This window comes from Numida meleagris, chromosome 8, assembly GCF_002078875.1.
Source record: "Numida meleagris isolate 19003 breed g44 Domestic line chromosome 8, NumMel1.0, whole genome shotgun sequence".
Lineage (NCBI taxonomy): Eukaryota > Metazoa > Chordata > Aves > Galliformes > Numididae > Numida > Numida meleagris.
The window spans coordinates 2176443-2196523 of record NC_034416.1 but is presented as its reverse complement, the minus strand read 5'-3'; the positions used below and the strand labels follow the sequence as shown (position 1 = coordinate 2196523).

Sequence of the window (20081 nt, the reverse complement as noted above, 5' to 3'; positions counted from 1 at the left end):
GGGGGTCACAGTGAGCATCGGCTTTCCAGAGGGTGCAGCAGGCGGCCCGGCTGAGCTCTGAGCGTGCGGTGCCGAGGGCTGGGGGTGGGTGGAAGGGCAAGTAGCCCCACGCCCCCAGCGACCGTGCTCTCGTGAACGCATAGAGGAGACAGCACTCTGGGAAGGTTTATTGACACTATTGCAAACACAAAGCTCCTGCGTGTGCTCTTTGGGGTGCCAAAGCCCCGTAGCGCTGCTCAGCATCCCCCCCATGCTCCCAGCAGCTCCATCCATCCCACGTCCAAGCGCAGCTCCTGTGCGTGCGGTGTGGCGGTGGCCCTTTGGTGACCCAGTAATCAGATGTAGCTGTTAGCGAGACCGTCGGACAGATCCTACACCGACTACTGAGCGGCCAAGGGCACCATGTCTCCGTGGGGCTCCATCCTTGGCTCCGGGCAGGGCTGTGGCAATGGGATGCCTGGCTGCCCTCTAGCAGCATTCCGTCTTGGAAATCCCACGCCAACACCGGTGTCGGGCAGCGCCGGGCTCCCTTGCGTGTCCAGGATGTGGTCACTAGCTTTGTGTCCCCCAGGGCCAGGCAGGGCTGTCCTCATGCCTCCCCCTGCTGTCTGCTGGGCCATCCCTGAACGTCCCCAAGGCCCCCACTACCCCCAGCATTGGTGGCGTGGCCCTGTCCTTCCCCACGCACGTGCACCACGGCCCGGGGTGGGTGCTCAGCTTCCTCCTGCAGCAGGAAAGGAGCTGTGCTGCCTGCCGGGACTGGGGGTTCCCGTGCTCCAGCTAGGAATGGAGGATGGCAGTGGCACCTGGGCACCCTGCAGCCACCAGGGCTCCCTGTGAGGCACCAGCCCCACTCAGCCCGAGGAGTGCAAGCCTAAAAGCCGTTCCCTGTCTCAAACGCTTTCTGTCCTTTCCAGTGCCACCGCTGCCTCCGAGCCCGTGTGGCTGGGTGACCCGATGCTCAGCCTGAGCTGCACCAGACAATGAGCGTCCAACAAAACCACCTTCCCTCAGCGATCCCCCTCTTGCAGAGCCCCCCCAAAATTCTGGGACCCCCCTGGGTGCCCCGCTGCTGCACCATACCTGGCCATCTCCACCAGACACCGTGGTCCCCTGCTGAAAGCACGTGTCCCTGGCACACGGGGCCACGGGAGGCTCCAGGCTGCTACCGGGGTGGCTCAGGGGGACATCCAGGTGCCACCACCCTCATGGCCGTCACTCACTGCTGAGGCTGCAACGGAGACACCGCTTTTAGTACGGGCGAGAAGCGACGCCCGAATTCCCCTTCCCTGAGCTGGGACGTCCACGGTGGTGTCACACAGCTGCACGGGGACAGCCCCGGCACCGCGGCCAGCCGGGGGCACGCTGCAGTGTGCAGAAAGGAAATTTGCAGCCCAGCCCCATCAGAGCGAGAGCGTGGGGATTTTCAGCGGGGTTTCTCTCTCTGCCCCTGCCTCTCGTTCTCTCTTCTCGTTTTCTGGAAATGAAACAAACTCAGGTTCCGGCTTCTCGTGCTGCTTTGTTGGGGGTGACGGCCCATCTCCCTCGCTTCCCGATGGCTGCTGTGGGGATTTTCAGCTCTGCATGGCTCCATCTCACTGGGCTGCTCCTTCTCCTGCCAGCCCCACAGGATGGGACTGGGCACTGGGGACCCCCATGGTGCTGTGTGCTGCATCCCAGTGATGGGCAGCAGCTTCGGGCTCTGCGGGAGCTCTCTGTGCATCTGCTTCTTCTCTGCAATGAGCAGGAGAGGATTTTTCTGGGACAGTTCCAAACCAGCCATCCCCACGGAGCGACGCTCAATTGCTGTTGTTAAATTTAGCCCTGTCTGTGGCTCGCCAGGAGCTGTGTCGGTGCGGGGATGCCTGAGCTGAGCGGTGCTGAGCGCTGGGGGACGGAGAGGAAGGGCAGTGCCGGGCCCTGAGTGCAGCCATTGTGGGGTGGAGGGGATGTGTGGCTGAATCCAACCATCTCTGGAGGTCTGGGGGTTAGTTCAACCTCCCGTTTTGGCATCTGTGGGGATGAGCTGGGCACCAAAACCTGCACAGCTCTGTGAATGTAAACCCATATCCAGCCTGACCCAGCAGCAACATCCTGCAAAGCAATTGCTCTGAGATTCATTTAATGAACCAGGGTAATTAGGTGACTAAGGAAGGACTGTGTGCCTGGAGGCTGCTCTGCTTCTCCCTGAGCTGAGCTATTTTAGCAGCATCCCTGCAAAGGCAGCGGCTGCAGGAGCGTCCTCTGGCTGTGGGCCCTCCTAAATGCACATCCCCCCTTAAATGCACATCCCCCCCCTAAATGAATGGCCCCCCCAGCTCCACAGGTGCCTTTCGGGAGCACAGCCATCGTGCTCCACTGCCTGAGCCATCCAGAGCCACCTCCAATGTGAGAAATGGGAGAGGAGAGCCACCCCGCTGCCCCACTTACTGCAGGGAGAGGGAGGGGATTGGGGGGAACCACTTCTGGGACCTGCTCCATGTCGGCGTTTCTGCTCTGGGGCTGAGCTAAGGGAGCTTGGAGCTGGGTGCATGGGCTCCCACAGCCATGGGTGTGATGCTCAGTGCGGGGCTGCGTCCCTTCATTGGGGCAGCAACCACACTGTGAGGGCCAGGTGTTTCCCCCATAACCCAGAGCTTTGGTGCTAAAGGAAGGAGTTTTGCCCTCAAGGACAGAGGAGGTCGGGATCCCCCACAGCATCCTCTGCTCCAGCCGAGGGACAGGGATCCACCACGGTGTGCAGCACCGTGAGTCAGCGTGGCACAGCTCCAGGCGGGCACGGCCGCTGCGCTGGGTGCGTGCCAGCCAGCAGCTTGCATCCACGAGCCCATGTGGCGAGGCCGTGCCCAGGGCACGCAGGAGGAAGGACGGGTGGGTGTCACAGCCCTCAGCTCCCTCGTTGTCACCGTGCCCTCTGCCCATGTGAGTGCCGGGAAGGGCGCGAGCCCCGTGGGCGGCCGCTGCTGCGGAGATGCTCTGCATTCCCGAGAAGCCACCGTGAGTCACTCGCACACGCACACACACACACACACACACACACACACACACACACACACACACACGCGGAGACACACACAAAAAGCCCCAGGAGAGATTAGACACCGCGCACTGTGTTCTGAGTCATTTCTACCCGCCCCAGCCCTGAAAAGTGCACAGTTCGGGGAAACAACCAACGCTTTCTGGCTGCACGTGGGTCCTTGGCGCACCCCAAGCAGAGTTCTCCTGGTGGCAGGAGCCAGCCCTGGCTTCCCCATCCCTTCTGCACTGCGGGACGGTGCCCCAGAGCTGATCCTGGGGATGTTTGGTGGATGTGCCCAACACTGCACCCCAGGCAGGATACGATGCTGATGCCGTTCTCCAGCATCACCCATTCCTGTGCGGGCGATGCTGACACTCAGCAGTGGCACTACGTGGCTCTACAGAGCCCTCAGAAACACTGAGCAGTGGTGGGGCCGCTGCTTTGCTCCCTCCCCACATCAGCCAGGTGGTTCCTAGCAACTCCCTGTCTTGTCCCCCTGCATTACTCATGGCAAATAGCAGTGCTGTTTGCTCTCAGACAAACCCTCCCGGGGCTTTGTCTGCAGATCACATAAACTATCCGGCAGCAGCAGAGCCCCAGGTGCCCTTCAGTCTCATTTCTGGATCCCCTCTTGATATTACAGATCATATTCCTTCTGCACCCTCTTATCAGACCTGATCATCCCACTCACTCTTCCATCCCTGGGACAGGAACCTGGGGCTGCCTCCTCGTTGCTGGAAATGGTGAAACCCAGCAATCCATCAGCGCCTGCCTGTGCCAAAAATGTAACTTCTGTCAGTGTCTGGGCTGCTGCCACTGAAGCCCCTTCTGTGATCTCAGCGCCCAGAGCGTCCCTTCCCATCCCTGACCCCAACCTGCACTCTGCCCCCTCACCGTAGCTCTATCTGCTCGGTGACATTGTTCCTTTGCAGCCTTTCCGGGAGCACACAGTCCTGCAGCACCGGGAGATTCCCAGGCAGGGACGACTGGAAGGGAGTCACGTCCGTGCGGTGGGGAGTGGTGCCAGCAGCACGGCTGTCTGCCCTCTGCCCATCACTCCCAGACCTCGGGGTGGCCATTTCCCTCCCAGCACGGGGTGGTATCTCTCATAATTCCTTGTGCTGAGCAGTAGGACAGCTCCCCTGTGTGAGCAGGGACCCCACGTTGTCTCACCCCAAGTCGTGGGGACATGAGCAGGGGTGAGCAGTGACCGTGGTGACGGATGGATGAGAAGAATTTGTCACGGAAAGCCACAGCCCCGCTCGAAGACACGGCCGTGGGGCCAGGTGCAGAGCACCCACCTGTGACGCACTGACTGTTCTGTGCCAAAATGTTGTCTGGGGATGGTTTTCCCCTTGGGGTTGCCGTAGGGAGCTTGTGGGACAAGAGGGGATGTCCCTATCGAGGAATGGCCCCGCACTGAGGATGAGGATGGGGAGGTGTCCCCAGCCCTGTGGGGAACAGGATGGGGCTGGGATGGTGGAGGTCCCAGCAATGGCAGCGGGGATGTGTTCCCCCATCCTCATCTGCTTGGATGGGCCCTACCCAGGGCACTGCCCCTTACTCCTGTCCCATCTATGGGCACTGCCCCACTTCGTGCCAAGCATTCCCATCCAAGATCCCAAGACACCCACTCCTGCATCACCCCCATCTGCGTGCCCCAAACACCAGCCTGATCCCAGAGCCATCCCACGGACACATCTGCAGTGCTGGGGCTGCCCTCGCCTTCCTCTTACCTTGCAGTGATTTCTGGGGTGCTTCCCACCTCCCTCATCCCACAGCTGCCAGGATGGCACAGAGCATTGTTCCTCATCTTCCAGCTTTTCTGTGGGATCCTGGGAGCAGGGCAGAGGAAGAGGGGCTGCTGGGAGGGGTCTCCTGGGTGTCTGCCCATCATTTCCCTTACCTGTGGTTCAAGGGCCACTGGGCCAAATCATCGCCTGGGGGACAGGGAGACCCGTGTTGGTGCATGCACATGAGCATCCTTCACCTGCTGTCTGTGGGGCTGCGGGGCTTCTTGGCAACGAGCCACCTAGAGCTGCATCCTAATGGCAAACCTTAAATTGCCATCGGGGATCTTGCCCTAAATTGCCTTTTTGTTGAGCGCTGGGGGCTCACAGGTCCAGGAGGCAGCTGCCAGTCCCTTGGGCTGCCCAGCCCACGCAGACCCATGGGACGCCGACGCCCACGGCCCCAAACCCACTCTCCTCTCTGCTCCATGCAGTGAGAAAGAAGGTGAGACCAGGCAGAGACCGCACCTAAATCTCCCTTCCTCTGCAACCCTCCCTTTCCTCACCTCACTGCCGGCCGTGGGCCAGGACGTGGAGCCAGCTGGGTCCCGCGGCCGAGCTCCGTGCTGTGTTTGCCCTCCCTTTCCCTTTGTTTTTTCCTCTCCTCCTCTCATTGCCACCCTGGAGGAAGAGAGGGAGAGGCCGTGCTCACACGCCCCGTTAACCCGCGCTGTGATTCTCCCCCTGATGCCTTTGGGAACGGCTCCAGCGTGCTGACGGAGTGCTGCGGGTGCCGCCTCGGAATCACCTTCTCCTGCAGATTGCAGCCGCTGGATGAGCACTTCACCACTCGGCTCTCCGCTCCCCACGATGCCGGCAGGAGCCCTGCGCTGCCTCGTGCTCCTCTCCCTGCTCGGGGAGGGCATCGGTGAGGTCAGGAGGTACTACATCGGGGCTGTGGAGACCACCTGGGACTACACGCACAGCGAGCTGCTCTCCACACTGCAGGCACCTGCAGGGTAAAGCTCTTTCTGTTGCCATTCCGCATAGGGCTACTGGCCGACACGGTGCTGGGTCTGGGTGGGTATCCATGGGGCAGAGCGGGACACCCCTAAGTGCCACCCCTTTATCCCCCCCGGGATGGGATAAAGCTGTAGGGAGAACATTGACTTGCCCTGCTTCGCTTTAACACCTTGTGCTGGTGATGCTTCCAGTTCTTGTGCTGGGAGCTGCCTTTCCAGATGCACTTTTTCCCTCCTCTGCTCTGCATCTCGGCTGCTTTGGGGAGAGAGAAGCAGAGGTGGAACCCCATTCCCCTCTGCCCTGGGAGCGGTGTTCCTGTGCTGCAGCTCACAGCATGAAGGCTCTGTGCTCTGTCCCCAGCTTCTAGCTCTTTTTCTCTGCCCGCACTGCATTGCTGGGGCTGAGGCTTTTCTCTTTAGGGAATGAATAGAATTTCAAGTGTTTGGGCATAAAAAGGTGTTGGTATGCAGCGAGAGGAGGGAGGAAGGCATGGTGGTTTTGCCTGAGTGCTTTGTAGAGGGAAGAAGTGGCTGTCACGTTGTTTGGACATTGAGATGGTGGTATTTGGAGATGGAGAGCTGTGTGTCCCCTCAGTGGATGGGCTGCTCTGAGCCTGGGGTAGGGAGCAGAGCTGAGAGCTGCACCACTGCTCATCCATCTGTACCCCTTGGAGGTGCTGCAGGGGCTCGAGCCAGTGTCTGCTCTGTTTGCTTGTGTGATACTGATGGGCTGAGTGTTTGGAGCTGACGGGAAGCCAAAGCTGTGGGTGGAGGGGGCTCTGCCCCATGCTGCTCCACAAACACCCCTGTACAGCCAGAAGCCGCTCCCAGGCATGAGTCTTGCCCCACTAATGGGAGACGGAGACAGACACAGGAAAATACCCAAACTGCAGAGAAAGGGCACGTGGAGGTGAGCCAGCGCATCCCTTGCTCCACCGTTTCTCCATCGTGGGAGCAGCACTCCATAGCATCCCTGGGGGTGCACCTCCAGGAGGACATCTGGTGTTGCTGTGACCCACCAGGCTGAGCTGCCTGCACGTCCCCATGAGTTCCATTTCTCCCCTTCCTCCCAAGCACAAGCGGAGTGTCCCCGGGGGTCCCAGCCCCGGCTCTGCGCTGGCGACCACGTAGCCCCGACCTGTCTGAGCGCTCCGGCGGCGCGGGGTGTTCCCTTTGGCCGTCTCCTGGCTCCAAGAGATAGTGCTGCTAACAATGCAGCTCAGCCGAGCCAGGAACCTCTCTGCTCCTCAGCCGCCCCAGGGTAGGAAGTCGGCAGGGACTGGAGTGCAGGGAGCTGCCAAAGCACTTGGGCCACACGTCCCTGCGCTGAGAATGGCCCCTTTTGTCCCTGCAATGGCTCTGCCACCCCAGCTGGGACCCCGTGCTGAGCACTGGAGCCTCAGATCTCAGAGAAAGCTCCACGCTGAACTTTCTGCAAGATAGATCGAGGATCCAGCCTCAGGGTGGGCAAAGGGTCTCCTGACAGCATCATGGGAGCGAGTGCATCATGCTGTCCTCAATTTCTGAGTCACTCTGGCTCCTTCCTCTTCCTCTTGAGGAAGAGTCAGGCAGGGAATTGCTGCCCAGGCTCAGACCTCACTGTTTCTTCAGGGGGAAGAGAACACCACCTGGCCCTTGCTCCAAACAAAGCAGGGCTGGAGGCGGTCTGTCTGCTTACTGGAAATGGCATCAGTGCTGGGGTTGGGGCTGATAAGCAGCCGCTGAAATCCCAGGGGAGAGGAGCGGCTTTGTTATCCTGATCAGCGTGCTGGACTCCTTCTGGAAAATGAATTTGCTAAGCTGCTTACAGATCGAAAGTGGCCAGTGGAGATAAGTGGGGTGTGAAGAACACCCAGGCATCCTCCATCCTCCTGCTCCAAGGAGGGTTTTCTCAGGGTCTGGCTGGAAATACCACTTTGGGCAGGAAAGAAAGGCATGTGGGGCTGTTGCCCTGCAGTTTTTGTGGGGGGAGCTGGGGGAGGAAGGCCGAGGTGATGTGTGATGTGTGCCACACATACAGGCGCTGGGGATGTACAGGGCACGGGGTGCTGAGGGGCAGAGCAGCCCCGTCTGGCATTGTGCCATGCACTGCTGTGTCTTCTTCCACTGTGACGAATGCCACGACATTAATCACCGCCACGTCGGCATCCACGAGCTGAGAAAATCCTTTCCAAACACACCTGTGGTTGTCGGCAAACAAAAAAGGATGCGACAGTGAGCAATTCCAGGCGGGAATTCCAGGAGGAAGAGGATGGCTGCAGCTGGTCCGTACACTCAGTCTTGGCCTTTCCTTCCTCCCGCAGTGTGTCAGGGCCCCCGGGACCACGGCCCACTACGCCCGGAGCCCTCCCACGGTACAGGAAGGCGGTGTTTGTGGAGTACCTCGATGCATCCTTCACACAGCCCAAGCCCAAGCCGGCATGGATGGGTAAGAAAGTGTGAGGTGTGGTGAGCCCAGTGGGCAGACTCATGGTGGATGCTGATGAAGGCCACCAGCTCCTTGTCCAGGAACAGGATCTCAGGGCCCGTGGGTAGTTGTGCCAGCCCTGCTGCTTGACCCCACCATTTCCCCCCTCCAGGTCTCCTGGGTCCCACCATCCGCACAGAAGTCTACGACACGGTGGTCATCACCTTTAAGAACATGGCATCCCGCCCCTACAATCTCCATGCCGTTGGGGTGTCCTACTGGAAGGCGTCGGAGGGTGAGTCGAGTGATAGCCACATGCTGCACCTCCCGCTCTGTGCCTGCCTCCCAGGAGGGGACACGTCCCTCCCCAACATGGAACCAGGTGGTCACTGAGGTCCCTTCCAACCCAAGCTGTTCTATGATCCTATGACCCTGGTGCCCACCTACTCCAGGAGGACAGGCAGGCACAGAGTTGCCTTAGCTTGGGGAATAGTGAGACCATGCTCAGCTCAGAGCAAACCTGTATTGATTAGAGAGGTAATTTTTTGGCTAAACCTAAGTTTGGATGCTTCAGACCAGTAGGACCATGTCTGCTCCAGCATCGGGGCACGTGGTGGTGCATGCTCCCAGTAAGCACGGCTCTGCTCACTGCCCTGAAACCAGCTGTTGCCTGCAGCAGTTGGGCTAGCCAAGGGCTTGGGGTGGGGAAGAAGCACTTCTGTAGGCACTTTGTGTTAGGGATGATGCTATGGAGGAATCAGACTGTTCCTCTGGCTGCAGGTGCAGGGTATGAGGATGAGACCAGCCAGCCAGAGAAGGAGGGTGACATGGTGGACCCGGGGAAGACGCACACCTACATCTGGGAAATCCAGCAGAACCAAGGCCCCACGGATGGTGACTCCCAGTGCCTGACCCACTCCTACTCCTCTAACGTCAACAGTGTGAAGGACACCAACTCTGGTTTGATCGGAGCCCTGCTTGTGTGCCGGCCTGGTAAGGGCAGCATGGGACGGGGACGGGCCAGGTACAATCCTGAACTGAGAGGCAGAAAAATCAAAGAAGCCTTCCAGAGGCTGTGTGGCAATGGGTCAGTGAGCTGTGGTCAGCAGCAGCACTCTGGGGGTTCAGCCCTTTCCCCAAAGAGTCCCTTACTGATGTGGTAGACAAACACTCTCGGGTTTCCTTGTTGGAGAGAACCTGGTTCTTCTTTCCCCTGTGAGATTTCAGACTACAGATGAAATCTTGCCCTGCAGCTGAACCTCATTTATTCGTAAGGTGAATTTCTGTGGAAGTATAAATATTTGTCTTTCCTTCAGAGCTTCACCAAGCTACAATCATTTATTGTCAGTCGAGGCACTTTGCCAAACAGGATTTAGTTGGAAGACCTAAAGGGAAATTTTATCAGCAAAGGGAGAGGCAGGACACCTGGGGCACTGCCTCAGCCACACTATCCGTGCCTGCTCTCTTCCTTATGGTGAACATGGAGATGGACATCTTGACTGTTAAAACTCTTTAGGGCATCAAAAAATGAACTTGGGGTGGGATTGGCCCATCCGTGGCTGAGCAATCTCCTGTAGGTAGTTGTCCAGACCCCTCTGTAGTCACCAGAGAGGAATGAGCACCTGCGGGGTGCGAGTCAGCTCCCATGTACTGTCTGCAGCCTGATGACTCGCCACGAGCAATTCCTCCACTGACAGAGCAATGTCTAGACGAGCAGAGCAGACAATGGGGATGACAGAGGGGATGACAGAGGGGATGCACAAGACGAGCTCTTCCAGGTGACTACGTGATATGAGAGCCAGTGAGGGGAAGGCAAGGCAGAGTGACCTTTCAAAGCCTGCTGGGGGCAACTACTGCACAGCCACAGGGTTTGGGGACAACCTGGTCTTGATTTACCAGTTCTTGGAGGGCAGAAAGAGACTTCTCATGGGAGATGGGCATGGTACTTGCTGACTTGTGAAGAAACCCATCCCATGTCTTGTTGCAGGGACCCTGGTGAGAGACGGGATGCAGAACATGCAGCAAGACCTCGTGATGCTCTTTGCGGTGTTTGATGAAGGTAACTAAGCAAAGGGAGCTGAGCACTTTGGTGTCACCTGCACTCAGCCTGCTCTGGGAGGTAAATGCTTTGGCCATGATGTAGGTGCAGCCATTCTGCTCCTACAACTCCTTCCTCCATGCCCCAAACTTGCTCCCACCACTTGCTGCCTTCACATGGGCTGAAGGGAGTAATGCCTCTTTGTGTGCTCTGCTCACTGTCACACTCATGCAAAGCCATGGCCAGGCCTGCTGTGAACTTCCAACAAGCACAACACCCCCCTGGATTTCAGCTTTCAGACCGTCTCACCATGGTGGGAAGGCTGCATTTTTCTTTGACATACTCTCAAGCAAGAGCTGACTACATCCTCCTCTCTCCACAGGGAAAAGTTGGTACTCAGAGCCCAGCTCCCCAGCCTACAACAGGACAGAGCTGCACACCATCAATGGTTATGTCAACAACTCGCTGCCTGGTGAGCATCGCTGTGCTGGGGACAGGGACAAAGCGGGCAGGTGGCACTTGGAATAGCAGACAGACCATCACATCTCGCCTTCTTTATCTTGCCCAGTTAATGTGAGGCAGGACCTGCTGCGTGTGTTGCCAAGTGCAGGTGACCTCCTTGGATTTCTCCAGGAGTGGTGCTGGTAGCAAAGAGTTTCATGTCTTATAGCCCTATGAGCTAGGCTGGGGGGGAGGATCCAGCTCTCACTGGTCTGTAGGGTTTGGAAAGCTGCTATCAAGGGAAAGCAAAGGCTGTCTGTGGTCTCAATGAATGTAGAAAATGGCAGTTTCTGGTGTTCTTCTGGAAGAATAATAGAATCACAGAATCATTCAGGTTGGACAAGACCACTAAGATCATCTAGACCAGCAGTCAAGATGATCTAGAGCTGCCTGGTAGTGGAGAATCTCCAAGGCAAACTGGGAAATATCATCAGGAGAGACATTACCATAAGCAAGCACCCCCTGGTGAACCCCTCCCTGAAACCTCCCACTTCGATCTGGCCTTTCTCCAATAAAAGGCAAAAGCAAAACTCCCCTGCATTTCCTGGCATCATGGATCCATAGAGCTTCAGAGCTGAGCAGACCTCATGGTCTTCACCTTGTGAAGGTGCTCACCTCTACCAGCAGCCCCCACCTGGCTGTGGGACCATAACCTGATGGGCAGGTCATGATGGAGAGGTGGCAGCAGAGAGCTGGTGGCCTCATGACAGAGCATCCACCCGGTCTCTCCTCCAGCTGCTGGGATCTATTCCAGTCCCTTATGGTGGTCAGTGCTAAATCAAAGTGCTTGACTCTAACTGACTTTGTTTGGCTTCAGCTTCCAGGAACTCATTCTCGTTATTCCCTTCCCCATAAGATTACAGAGCTCTTTGGCAAACAGCAACTTCTCCCCAGGAGAATCCTTTTACAAGTCATTTTTTCTCCCATTTCCTAAGCACACTGAGCTCTTTGAATTGTTCCTAGGAAGGAATTTTCTCCAGCCTTCAAGCAATCCTAGTGACCTCTCTCTGCCCTTTCTGGGGTATTTCAACTCTTGCTGAAGACATGCTGGAGCCCTGTCCCAGATGTCATGCTGGAGCATCAGGATTGACAGTGCTGGATCAGACAAATATTTCCGTTTTCCCAGCTCCCTGTTCCTCAGAGTCAATCTTTGCATCCTTGACACCAAGAGTGTGAGGTTAGGGATAGTGTTAGGGCCAGGGTTAGGGACACGGAGATGACTCCTGGGTGCTTTCCTTCCTCCTGGCAGGTCTCAAGCTGTGCCGCAAGAAGCAGGTCTATTGGCATGTGATTGCCTTGGGCACTGGGCCAGAAGTCCACTCCATCTTCTTTGAAGGCCACACATTCCTGGTGAGGGGACACCGTCTCAGCAGCCTAGAGATCTCCCCTGCCACATATCTCACAGCCCAGACCACGCCAGGAGCAGCTGGCTCATTTCGGATATTCTGCCAAATACCATCCCATCAGCAAGGTAACCTTGGGGCTCAGGGAAAAAGAAGTTCAGGGGATGGGCTGGGCTCTGCGCAGTGCTGTATTTCCAAGGCTGTTTCTGTTCAGCCATGTGTTCTATTGATGCACAACCTGGTCCCTGACCAGGATGGCGTGGGTTGACCGTGTGATGGCACATTTGATGGGGATAGAAGTGGATAGGCTATCTCCCAGCAGAGCCTGGGGACTTACCTATGCGGGTAAGTCAACATGACCCTTCCTGCCCAGCTGGAATGGAGGCTGTTGTGAAGGTGGAAGAGTGCCCAGATGAGCTTCAGCAGAAGATGGGGCAGCCCTCAGATGAGCCAGAGTACATGGATGAACCTGAAGAATATGAGGAAGGTTATCATGTGATCCAGGTGCGCTCTTTTGCCAAGAAGGACCCTGTGACGTGGACCCACTACATCGCAGCTGAGGAAATGGACTGGGACTATGCCCCTGTGAAGCCAGAGTCCCTGGACAGGTGAGGGCGAGCTTCTGTGGCCATGGGGCAGCTCCATGGGGAAGCAGCTCTGCCATTTTTCCCCTTCTCCCCAGAAGTTTGTTTTCCTTCTGCCCAACCTGAACGTCTTGGTCCTATCTAAGGGACAATCTACCACACTCTCAGCTCCCACAGTCCGCACTTCCTTCCATTACAGGGCAGTGTGAGCCCAGGTGCAGCCTAGCTGAGGCTTTCTCCATAGAATAAGCACTGGACACTTCTCTAAGGCACTGGAGTGTCCTGTAGGGATGAGAATATCTAGGTAGGACAAGATAGGACAAGAGATGATGGCCTTATGTTGCACCAGGGAAGGTTTAGGTTGGATATTAGAGAAATTTTTTTCTCAGAATGAGTGGTGATGCATTGACACAGGCTGCCCTGGGGTCACTGTCCCTGGAGTTGCTCCAGAACCACAGAGATGTGGCACTGAGGGACGTAGTGATGGGCATGGTGGGGTGGGCTGGGGTTGGACTTGGTGATTTGGTAGTCTTTTCCATCCTTCATGATTCTATTCTATGACTCTATTCTATCTTTTTGTGTTGCCTCTGTCCAGCAGTTGGCTGGTCCAGCTCTGGGCTGCCCTGGGGCTCCTGCACTGCCAATGAGTATCACTTGCAATGTTATTCCCCAGAATGTGTGTTGAGATTGCAGGGATGGGTGTCCCTCTTCATGCACTGACAGGACCTGGGCAGCTAGTCCATGGAAGGTGGAGGTCTTGCTGTGGTTCTGGCAGCATCCTGCATGCATCCACTTGCTCTTTCTTGCCTGCAGAAACACCACAAGCCTGTTCCTGGAGGCTGGCCCGCAGCGGATCGGTTCGAAGTATAAGAAAGTGATGTTTGTGGAGTATGAGGATGCAACCTTCAAGAAGCGCAAGGTGTCATCCCACCAGGGCAAGGGAATTCTGGGGCCTGTCCTAAAGGGTGAGGTTGGAGATCAGCTTAAGGTAAGAGAAATTGCTTTCCGTGCAGAGATTGGAAAGGGAAACAATTGGAAAGTTTGATGCTGTTCCTCCTAACAGCTCTTACTTGCTACTGGGAGGTTTTAGGAGCTTTGCATTGCTGCTCCCTGCCCCAGAGTTCCCTGTGTGTTTGTGGGCATGGAGGTGAAGGTAACACCTTTGGCAAAGCCCCGATAGAGCTATTTAGGGAAGTAAATGAAGGGCTTCAGGCAGGGAAGTGGGGAGCGCTTTGAGGCTGTTGCTTGCTGTGTGTGCTCTGCCTTGGTCCCCTGGGGCCTCCTGGATTGACAGAGCTCTTCTGTCTCCTACGGAAAGTTAGACTAAAGATAGCAACCTGCCTTTTATAAATCTGACATTTTCATACCCTCCCAAAATGCGCATGAAGTGGGCACCTCCCGGAAAGATGGGCAGAGCAGATTGGTAGAGGAACAGTCATTGCTTCTATCCTGCCTCCTGTTCTGTGGTCCTGCACAAGTCCAGGTTGCAGCACTTCCCCCCATCACAGGGCTCACAGCATCCAGGCAGAGCTCAACATCCCCACTGGCTGTCTTTGTTTCAGATCGTGTTCAGGAATCTAGCCAGCCGACCGTACAACATCTACCCTCACGGCCTCACCAGCGTAAGCCCGTACCATGCCATGAAGCCCTCACAAGGTAAGGCTGTAGGCAGGCCATGGGAATTCAGGCCATCAGGTGGCCGGTGCTATTTTCCTGGGCCGGGCATCTTTCTGCAGCCCATGATAAGACGAGCTGCCCAACTAACCCATCCATCCAAGTGCTTGAGACCTCTAGTACCTTGTCTTCAGCCTCCCCTGGACAGCCCAGAGACCGGACAAACTTTCCAGTGTCCGAGAGTCTCAAGGGCTTTCAAAGTCAGGCACATGGCTCTCCGTCCTCACTCAACCCGGGGAGCTCCTCCATCTCTCCATGTCCTGGGTTGACCCTGGGTTTGAGAAGTTTTCTATGTGACTCGTGCCATCAGGAAGCCTTTCTGAGCTCTTTTATGAAGTGCTCCTGAAGGAGCAGCCCAGAGCTAACAGATCTGCCCTTGGCTGTGTGTTGGCAGAGAAGGACGTGAAGGACATTCCCATTGCCCCTGGCCAGTCCTTCACCTACAGGTGGAGTGTCACAACAGAAGATGGGCCAATGCAGGCAGATCCTCACTGCCTCACCCGCTTCTACTACAGCTCCATCAACCCGGTGCAAGACACAGCCTCAGGCCTGATTGGGCCCCTCCTGATCTGCTTCAAGAAATCCATGGACCAGAGGGGAAATCAGGTGGGTCCTCCCTCCAAGTGGCAGAGAGTGCATCCCATTCCCTTAGCAAGGTGGGTGCCTTGTCACTTTAACAGGCTGAAAAAACAGTGGGGGGAGAAATACTTAGGTAAAACCAAATGTGACTGTCCTGTTATCTTCAACCCTACCATCACTTCCAACCCCTCACTACTTCCTTCTCTCCAAGTCTGGATCCTACCTTAGTGAAAAGCAGTGAACTGCTCCCCATGCACCCAGGGCAAGGGGCCGATGTGGACAAACTGCTCTCTGGGGCTGATCTGGATGGACCAGCAGCATCCCCTTCCCTCTCTGCTCCCAGATAATGTCAGACGACATGAGGCTGGTGCTGTTTTCTGTCTTCGATGAGAACCGCAGCTGGTACCTGGAGGAGAACATCAGGCGGTTCTGCACCGACGCAGCCCACGTGGATACCCAGGACCCCCAGTTTTATGCCTCCAACGTGATGCACAGTGAGTGCAAAGCAGGGAGCCCCCAGATGCTCCCTGCCCCAGGGAACGGGCAGCAGCCTGGCAGCCCCAGGTCCTGATGAACCTCTCACCCCATGCTCTCTTCCAGCTATTAACGGCTTTGTATTTGACAATCTGCAACTGCAGCTCTGTCTGCATGAAGTCGTCTACTGGTACGTGCTGAGTGTTGGGGCTCAGACAGATTTCCTCTCAGTCTTCTTCTCTGGCAACACATTCAAACGCAACGAGGTCTTTGAGGACATGCTCACCCTTTTCCCATTTTCTGGAGAAACCGTCTTCATGAGTGTGGAAAAGCTAGGTGAGAAATGTGGGCTATTCTATAAACCATCACAGCAGGGTGGAGGGAGCACTTCCAGCCCGGGCCCTGCTGGTGCTGGGACCTGACCACGTTTTGTCAGCCCCAGAAGCAGAGGGATGCACAGCTGCTGGAGCAGTAAAGTGAAAGGCAGTGATTGCATTGCCTCCATGCTGCTCACAGCATCTCCTTTACCCACGCTGGTTTGCAACAACAGGTGCTCTGGCTGCAGAGAAATCCTAAGAAGGATCTGGGGGTTTGATAACTCTGGGTTTTGATCATTTCCCCCCTACTCAGCATTTTTTTCCCTTGGCTTTTGCCGAGTGGCTCCCTTAACCATTTCCTCACTGACAGAGGAAGCAGGCTTTACCGTGTGGTTGCACGCTGCTCACGAGCGCTGCGCCAAGCTCTCTAAGTCACAGCCAAACACTGCATCTGTCTGAGCTCTGCTGATCTGAGGAAGGCTGGTGGCAGATGACAGCTCTCTCCAGCGTCAGAGCTGCGTTATTGCACACTGCTTGGAGGGAGTGTGAGCAAGGCAGAGCCTTCTCATCTCTTTCTGCTTGAGTGGGAGAGACGTGATGACTGTGTCTGGGGGAGAGGCGTATCTGCTGGCTCCATCGTGTCTTCGGGGGTGGATTACGGTGATGGCTCTGCTGTCATCATCCCGGAGGTGCTGTGGGTTCTCAGTGCATTGACTTCTGACCAGGCCTTGCGGCAGGAAGCACCAGCCCTGCTGATGGTGCTTGTTCACTTCTGATGTCACCTGCAGTCCTGATGGCTTGTTGGCCTGGCTGTAGGATTCTCTAGGGACTGTGAATTGCTAGCATGAGCTAGAGGCTGCCTGAAAATGTGGGTCACACAGTCAAGGGATGGGTTGTGATGGGTTGACGGTCAGACTAGATGATCTTAGTGGTTTTTTCCAACCTTTATGATTCTATCTAATAATCTCTCTGATTCTCTTCTGATTCCCCACCGTGGGGGCTGATGGTGTCCTTTTGTCTTCCCCTGAGACAGGCGTTTGGACACTGGGGTGCATGAATCCTGATTTCAGGGACCGAGGGATGCACGCCAAGTTCATGGTCATTCAGTGCCAGCCTGAAGAAGGCTCTGAGGACGCAGAGTATGAGGAATATATGGGGGAAGACTCTGATCTCCAACCCAGGGGCTTCTCTAAGAGAAAGAACTGGCGCAGGCCATGTGTGAGCGAGCAGCCCAACAATGTCACCTCTTCCAGAAATGAGACAAGGAGGCCAGGATTGTGCTTGACAGAACCCAGCCATGGGGCCCACCCACACAATGCCACGAATTCTGGACCCTCTTCCAATGACACATCAACATTCCCAGGGAGCCCACATCCAGATGATATTTCCACCTCCTCTCTTCCAGAGACAAACTATGACGTAGTGTCTTATGAATCCTTCCTGGCAGATGAAGAAGAATTGTCAAAAGCCATCAGCCAGGACCAAGGTGTTGGGGCTCTCCCATCTGGAGAACACATCAGTGGAGAGGTCCATGGCACTGTGAGTTCAGGAGGTGTGCACCAAGGTAAGCCAGCTCCAGAAGATGCTGTGATGGGAAAGAAGGTGGCAAATGTCTTAGAGGTACAGGAGCCAGTAAAAGCGGCAGTGGTCCAGGCTGGTGGTACATTACAGATGCTGGAAACAGAGACTCAAAAAACAACAGCTCACACAAATGGTCTGTGGAACTCAACTGTGTTTGCTGCCAGCAAAGGCCCTCTTCAAGGCACCAGGAGCTCATTTCAACAGGGTGACCCGGAGCACAGTCTGGGACTTCAAGTCACATCTTCAGAAGGTGCTGATGCAATACCCTTACATCTCCATGAGTCAAGGGAGGCAAGCAATACAGGACCAACGTTAGGCACCACCAACCCTAACTCCTCCTTCACACTGCACAGCTCTTCGAGACCCTCAGCCAGAACAGAGGAGATCAGGACTTCTCAGAGCCACAGTGCAGAAAGCAATCACTCCTCCAGTGAGTTAGATGCCAGACTGAATAAAAGACCTCACAAAGTGGTTTCACAAGGTTTTAATGAATCTTTTGAAGGGGGAAATGTTTCTGTCTCAGACCTACGACCTGTACAAGAACAAATCCTTACAGACATGAGTAATTCCTTGCCTGCAAAAAGTGGCACGGAAGAAGCTGAAGGATTTGCCAAAGGCACAAGCCTTCTAGAAACCACCTTTTCACACAGCAATGACCTTGAGCCTTCCAGATATGTAACAACAGAAGAAAGTGATGAGTTAATCCTGGAGGCAGTGTTTCAGGATGCTACAGCCACTAAGGAGTTGCCAGAGACAGATAGCCTTGTCCTTCTTGAATCAAACCTTGTGGCCAATGACCCAAAGCAGTCCCCAAATGCGCCGAGCATGGGTGTTCCCGGCTGGAGACCCCGACAGGCCAGGTCCCTGCAGAACAGAGGCTTGGAGCATGGTCTGGGTCTTCCCAGCCCCACTTCTGGCAGCAGGGAGACCCTCTCTGTGGGTAATGGAGCAGAGCAGGATTGGCAAAGCAGCTCGCTCCCCACACAGGCAGCACCGCAGGGCCAGGCAGTGAAGGAAGCCAGCAGCTCAGCACTGCAGGATGGTAACAATGATACAGATGTGGCCTCAAACTGGGACCCAGTCTCGCCAGGGGCAGCAGGGCATGCTGTGGGCTTGCAGAGCCCAGCTTTGGCTGCGATGCAGCCAGGTGGAGGGGCTGCCTGGGGAGCTCGGTGGGGTAAGCAGGCACAGGGGAGAAGCCAGATGGAGGAGGAAACGAATGCTGTGGAGCAGCCAGATCGGGAGAGGACCTGGTTCAGTCCCCAGCATCTGCAAGCCAATGCCACAAGGGACTCTGTGTCTGAGAGCACCTCTGGGCAAAACCCTGATGAAATCCCTGCAAAAGTGGCTTCTAAGGAGAACACTTCCCTGCCTCTGAGCAGCCCTGCATTCAACCATAGCACTGCTGAGAAATCGGACAAACATGTGCAAACCAGTTTGGATGGACGGCAGGTGCTCGGCAGGGAAGATGTCCCTGGAGAAACTGGGAAAGTGGAAGAGCCTGAGGAGGATGGGGAAAGTGGCAACACGGTGGGAAAGAGGAGACTTGCAGCAGAACACAGGGAGAACATGGCTCTGAACAACGAGACCGTCTCTAGCCTCTTGATGTCAGAATCTAACAGCATGGATTACGATGACTATGGCGAAATAGAGCAGGATTTTGACATCTATGGGGAAAATGAGCACGACCCGCGCTCCTTCCAGGGGCAGATACGGCAATACTTCATTGCGGCAATGGAGGTGATATGGGAATATGGGAACCAGAGACCCCAGCACTTTCTAAAAGCCACGTAAGTGTTGCTGTCTCTCATGTGTTCCCCTGGCACTGCATGGCATGGCTTCTTATGTAGTCAGCAGCTTGGGGCAGCTAGGAGCTCAGGCCTGTGACTCTGAGACCCAGTCAGGTAGCACAGGGGAAGGATGCTCCTAGCACTGCATCCCCAGTAAGGAGTTTGCTAACTCCAGAGTCCCTGAGCATCCTTGCACATGGCTCAGGGATGTGCTAGGCTCCGTCAGTAGAGCAGATCCGCTCCCCTCACTCCCAGATTGCTCAGCGTAGGTGCATGTGCCTGTGCCCTGGGGACAGTGTCACCTGAACTTGCTAACTGCCATCACTCCTGCAGGGACCCCATGAGCGGCAGGAGGAAACCTTTCCGACAGTACCGCAAGGTGATTTTCCGAGAGTACTTGGACGATTCCTTCACTCAGCCGGTGATGCGGGGAGAGCTGGATGAACACTTGGGCATCCTCGGGCCGTACATCAGGGCAGAAGTTGAAGATACCATCATGGCAAGTTCTTCCTATAAACCCTGACCTCTCCCCTTGGTTGGCTCTGCTCACTGAGCGGTGGGATCCTTTAGGGTAAAGGGATTGTAAAAAGGGTAATGAGCTTTTGCTTCCCCTCCCCTCTGGTGCAGGTCAAGTTCAAGAACCTGGCCTCACGGCCCTTCTCCTTCCACTCCTCACTGCAAGGCTACGAGGAGCTGCAGGAAGGTAAAGAGGTGCAGCCTGGTGAGCTGCGGGAGTACTCCTGGAAGGTGCTGCCCCAGATGGCACCCACCACGCAGGAGTTCGACTGCAAGGCCTGGGCTTACCTCTCCAACGTGGATCTGGTGGGTGGAGAACTGCGGGCAGCATGTCTGGGCTCTGACTCTGGGGTCAAGGCTTTTCCTATGGTGTTGTGCTTAGAGCAGCTTCTGGCTGTGTAGATTCTCAGCTGAATAATAAAGTGATGAACTTATGCAACTGCTCCCTTCCCTTCCCTTCCCTTCCCTTCCCTTCCCTTCCCTTCCCTTCCCTTCCCTTCCCTTCC

General features: G+C 56.0%; 1 protein-coding gene and 1 long non-coding RNA gene across 2 annotated transcripts in view; one reads left to right on the top strand and one right to left on the bottom strand.

Moving 5' to 3' along the window:
• Positions 3310-5455, bottom strand: LOC110403306. Its single transcript, XR_002441611.1, has 3 exons — positions 5316-5455; positions 4756-4959; positions 3310-3791 (listed from the first exon to the last, which is right to left on the bottom strand). It is a non-coding gene; the product is annotated as an uncharacterized LOC110403306 (long non-coding RNA).
• Positions 5438-20081, top strand: part of F8 (coagulation factor VIII) — a 20253-nt gene continuing 5609 nt past the window's right edge. Inside the window, exons 1-16 of the mRNA XM_021406402.1 lie at positions 5438-5768; positions 8075-8199; positions 8351-8473; positions 8959-9171; positions 10166-10237; positions 10599-10688; positions 11967-12188; positions 12434-12668; positions 13458-13632; positions 14207-14300; positions 14713-14924; positions 15241-15391; positions 15498-15707; positions 16722-19059; positions 19393-19558; positions 19687-19881. Of these exons, the coding sequence (XP_021262077.1) occupies positions 5584-5768; positions 8075-8199; positions 8351-8473; positions 8959-9171; positions 10166-10237; positions 10599-10688; positions 11967-12188; positions 12434-12668; positions 13458-13632; positions 14207-14300; positions 14713-14924; positions 15241-15391; positions 15498-15707; positions 16722-19059; positions 19393-19558; positions 19687-19881 (4806 nt within the window). The 5' untranslated portion in view covers positions 5438-5583. The remainder of the gene's footprint in view (positions 5769-8074; positions 8200-8350; positions 8474-8958; positions 9172-10165; positions 10238-10598; positions 10689-11966; positions 12189-12433; positions 12669-13457; positions 13633-14206; positions 14301-14712; positions 14925-15240; positions 15392-15497; positions 15708-16721; positions 19060-19392; positions 19559-19686; positions 19882-20081) is intronic.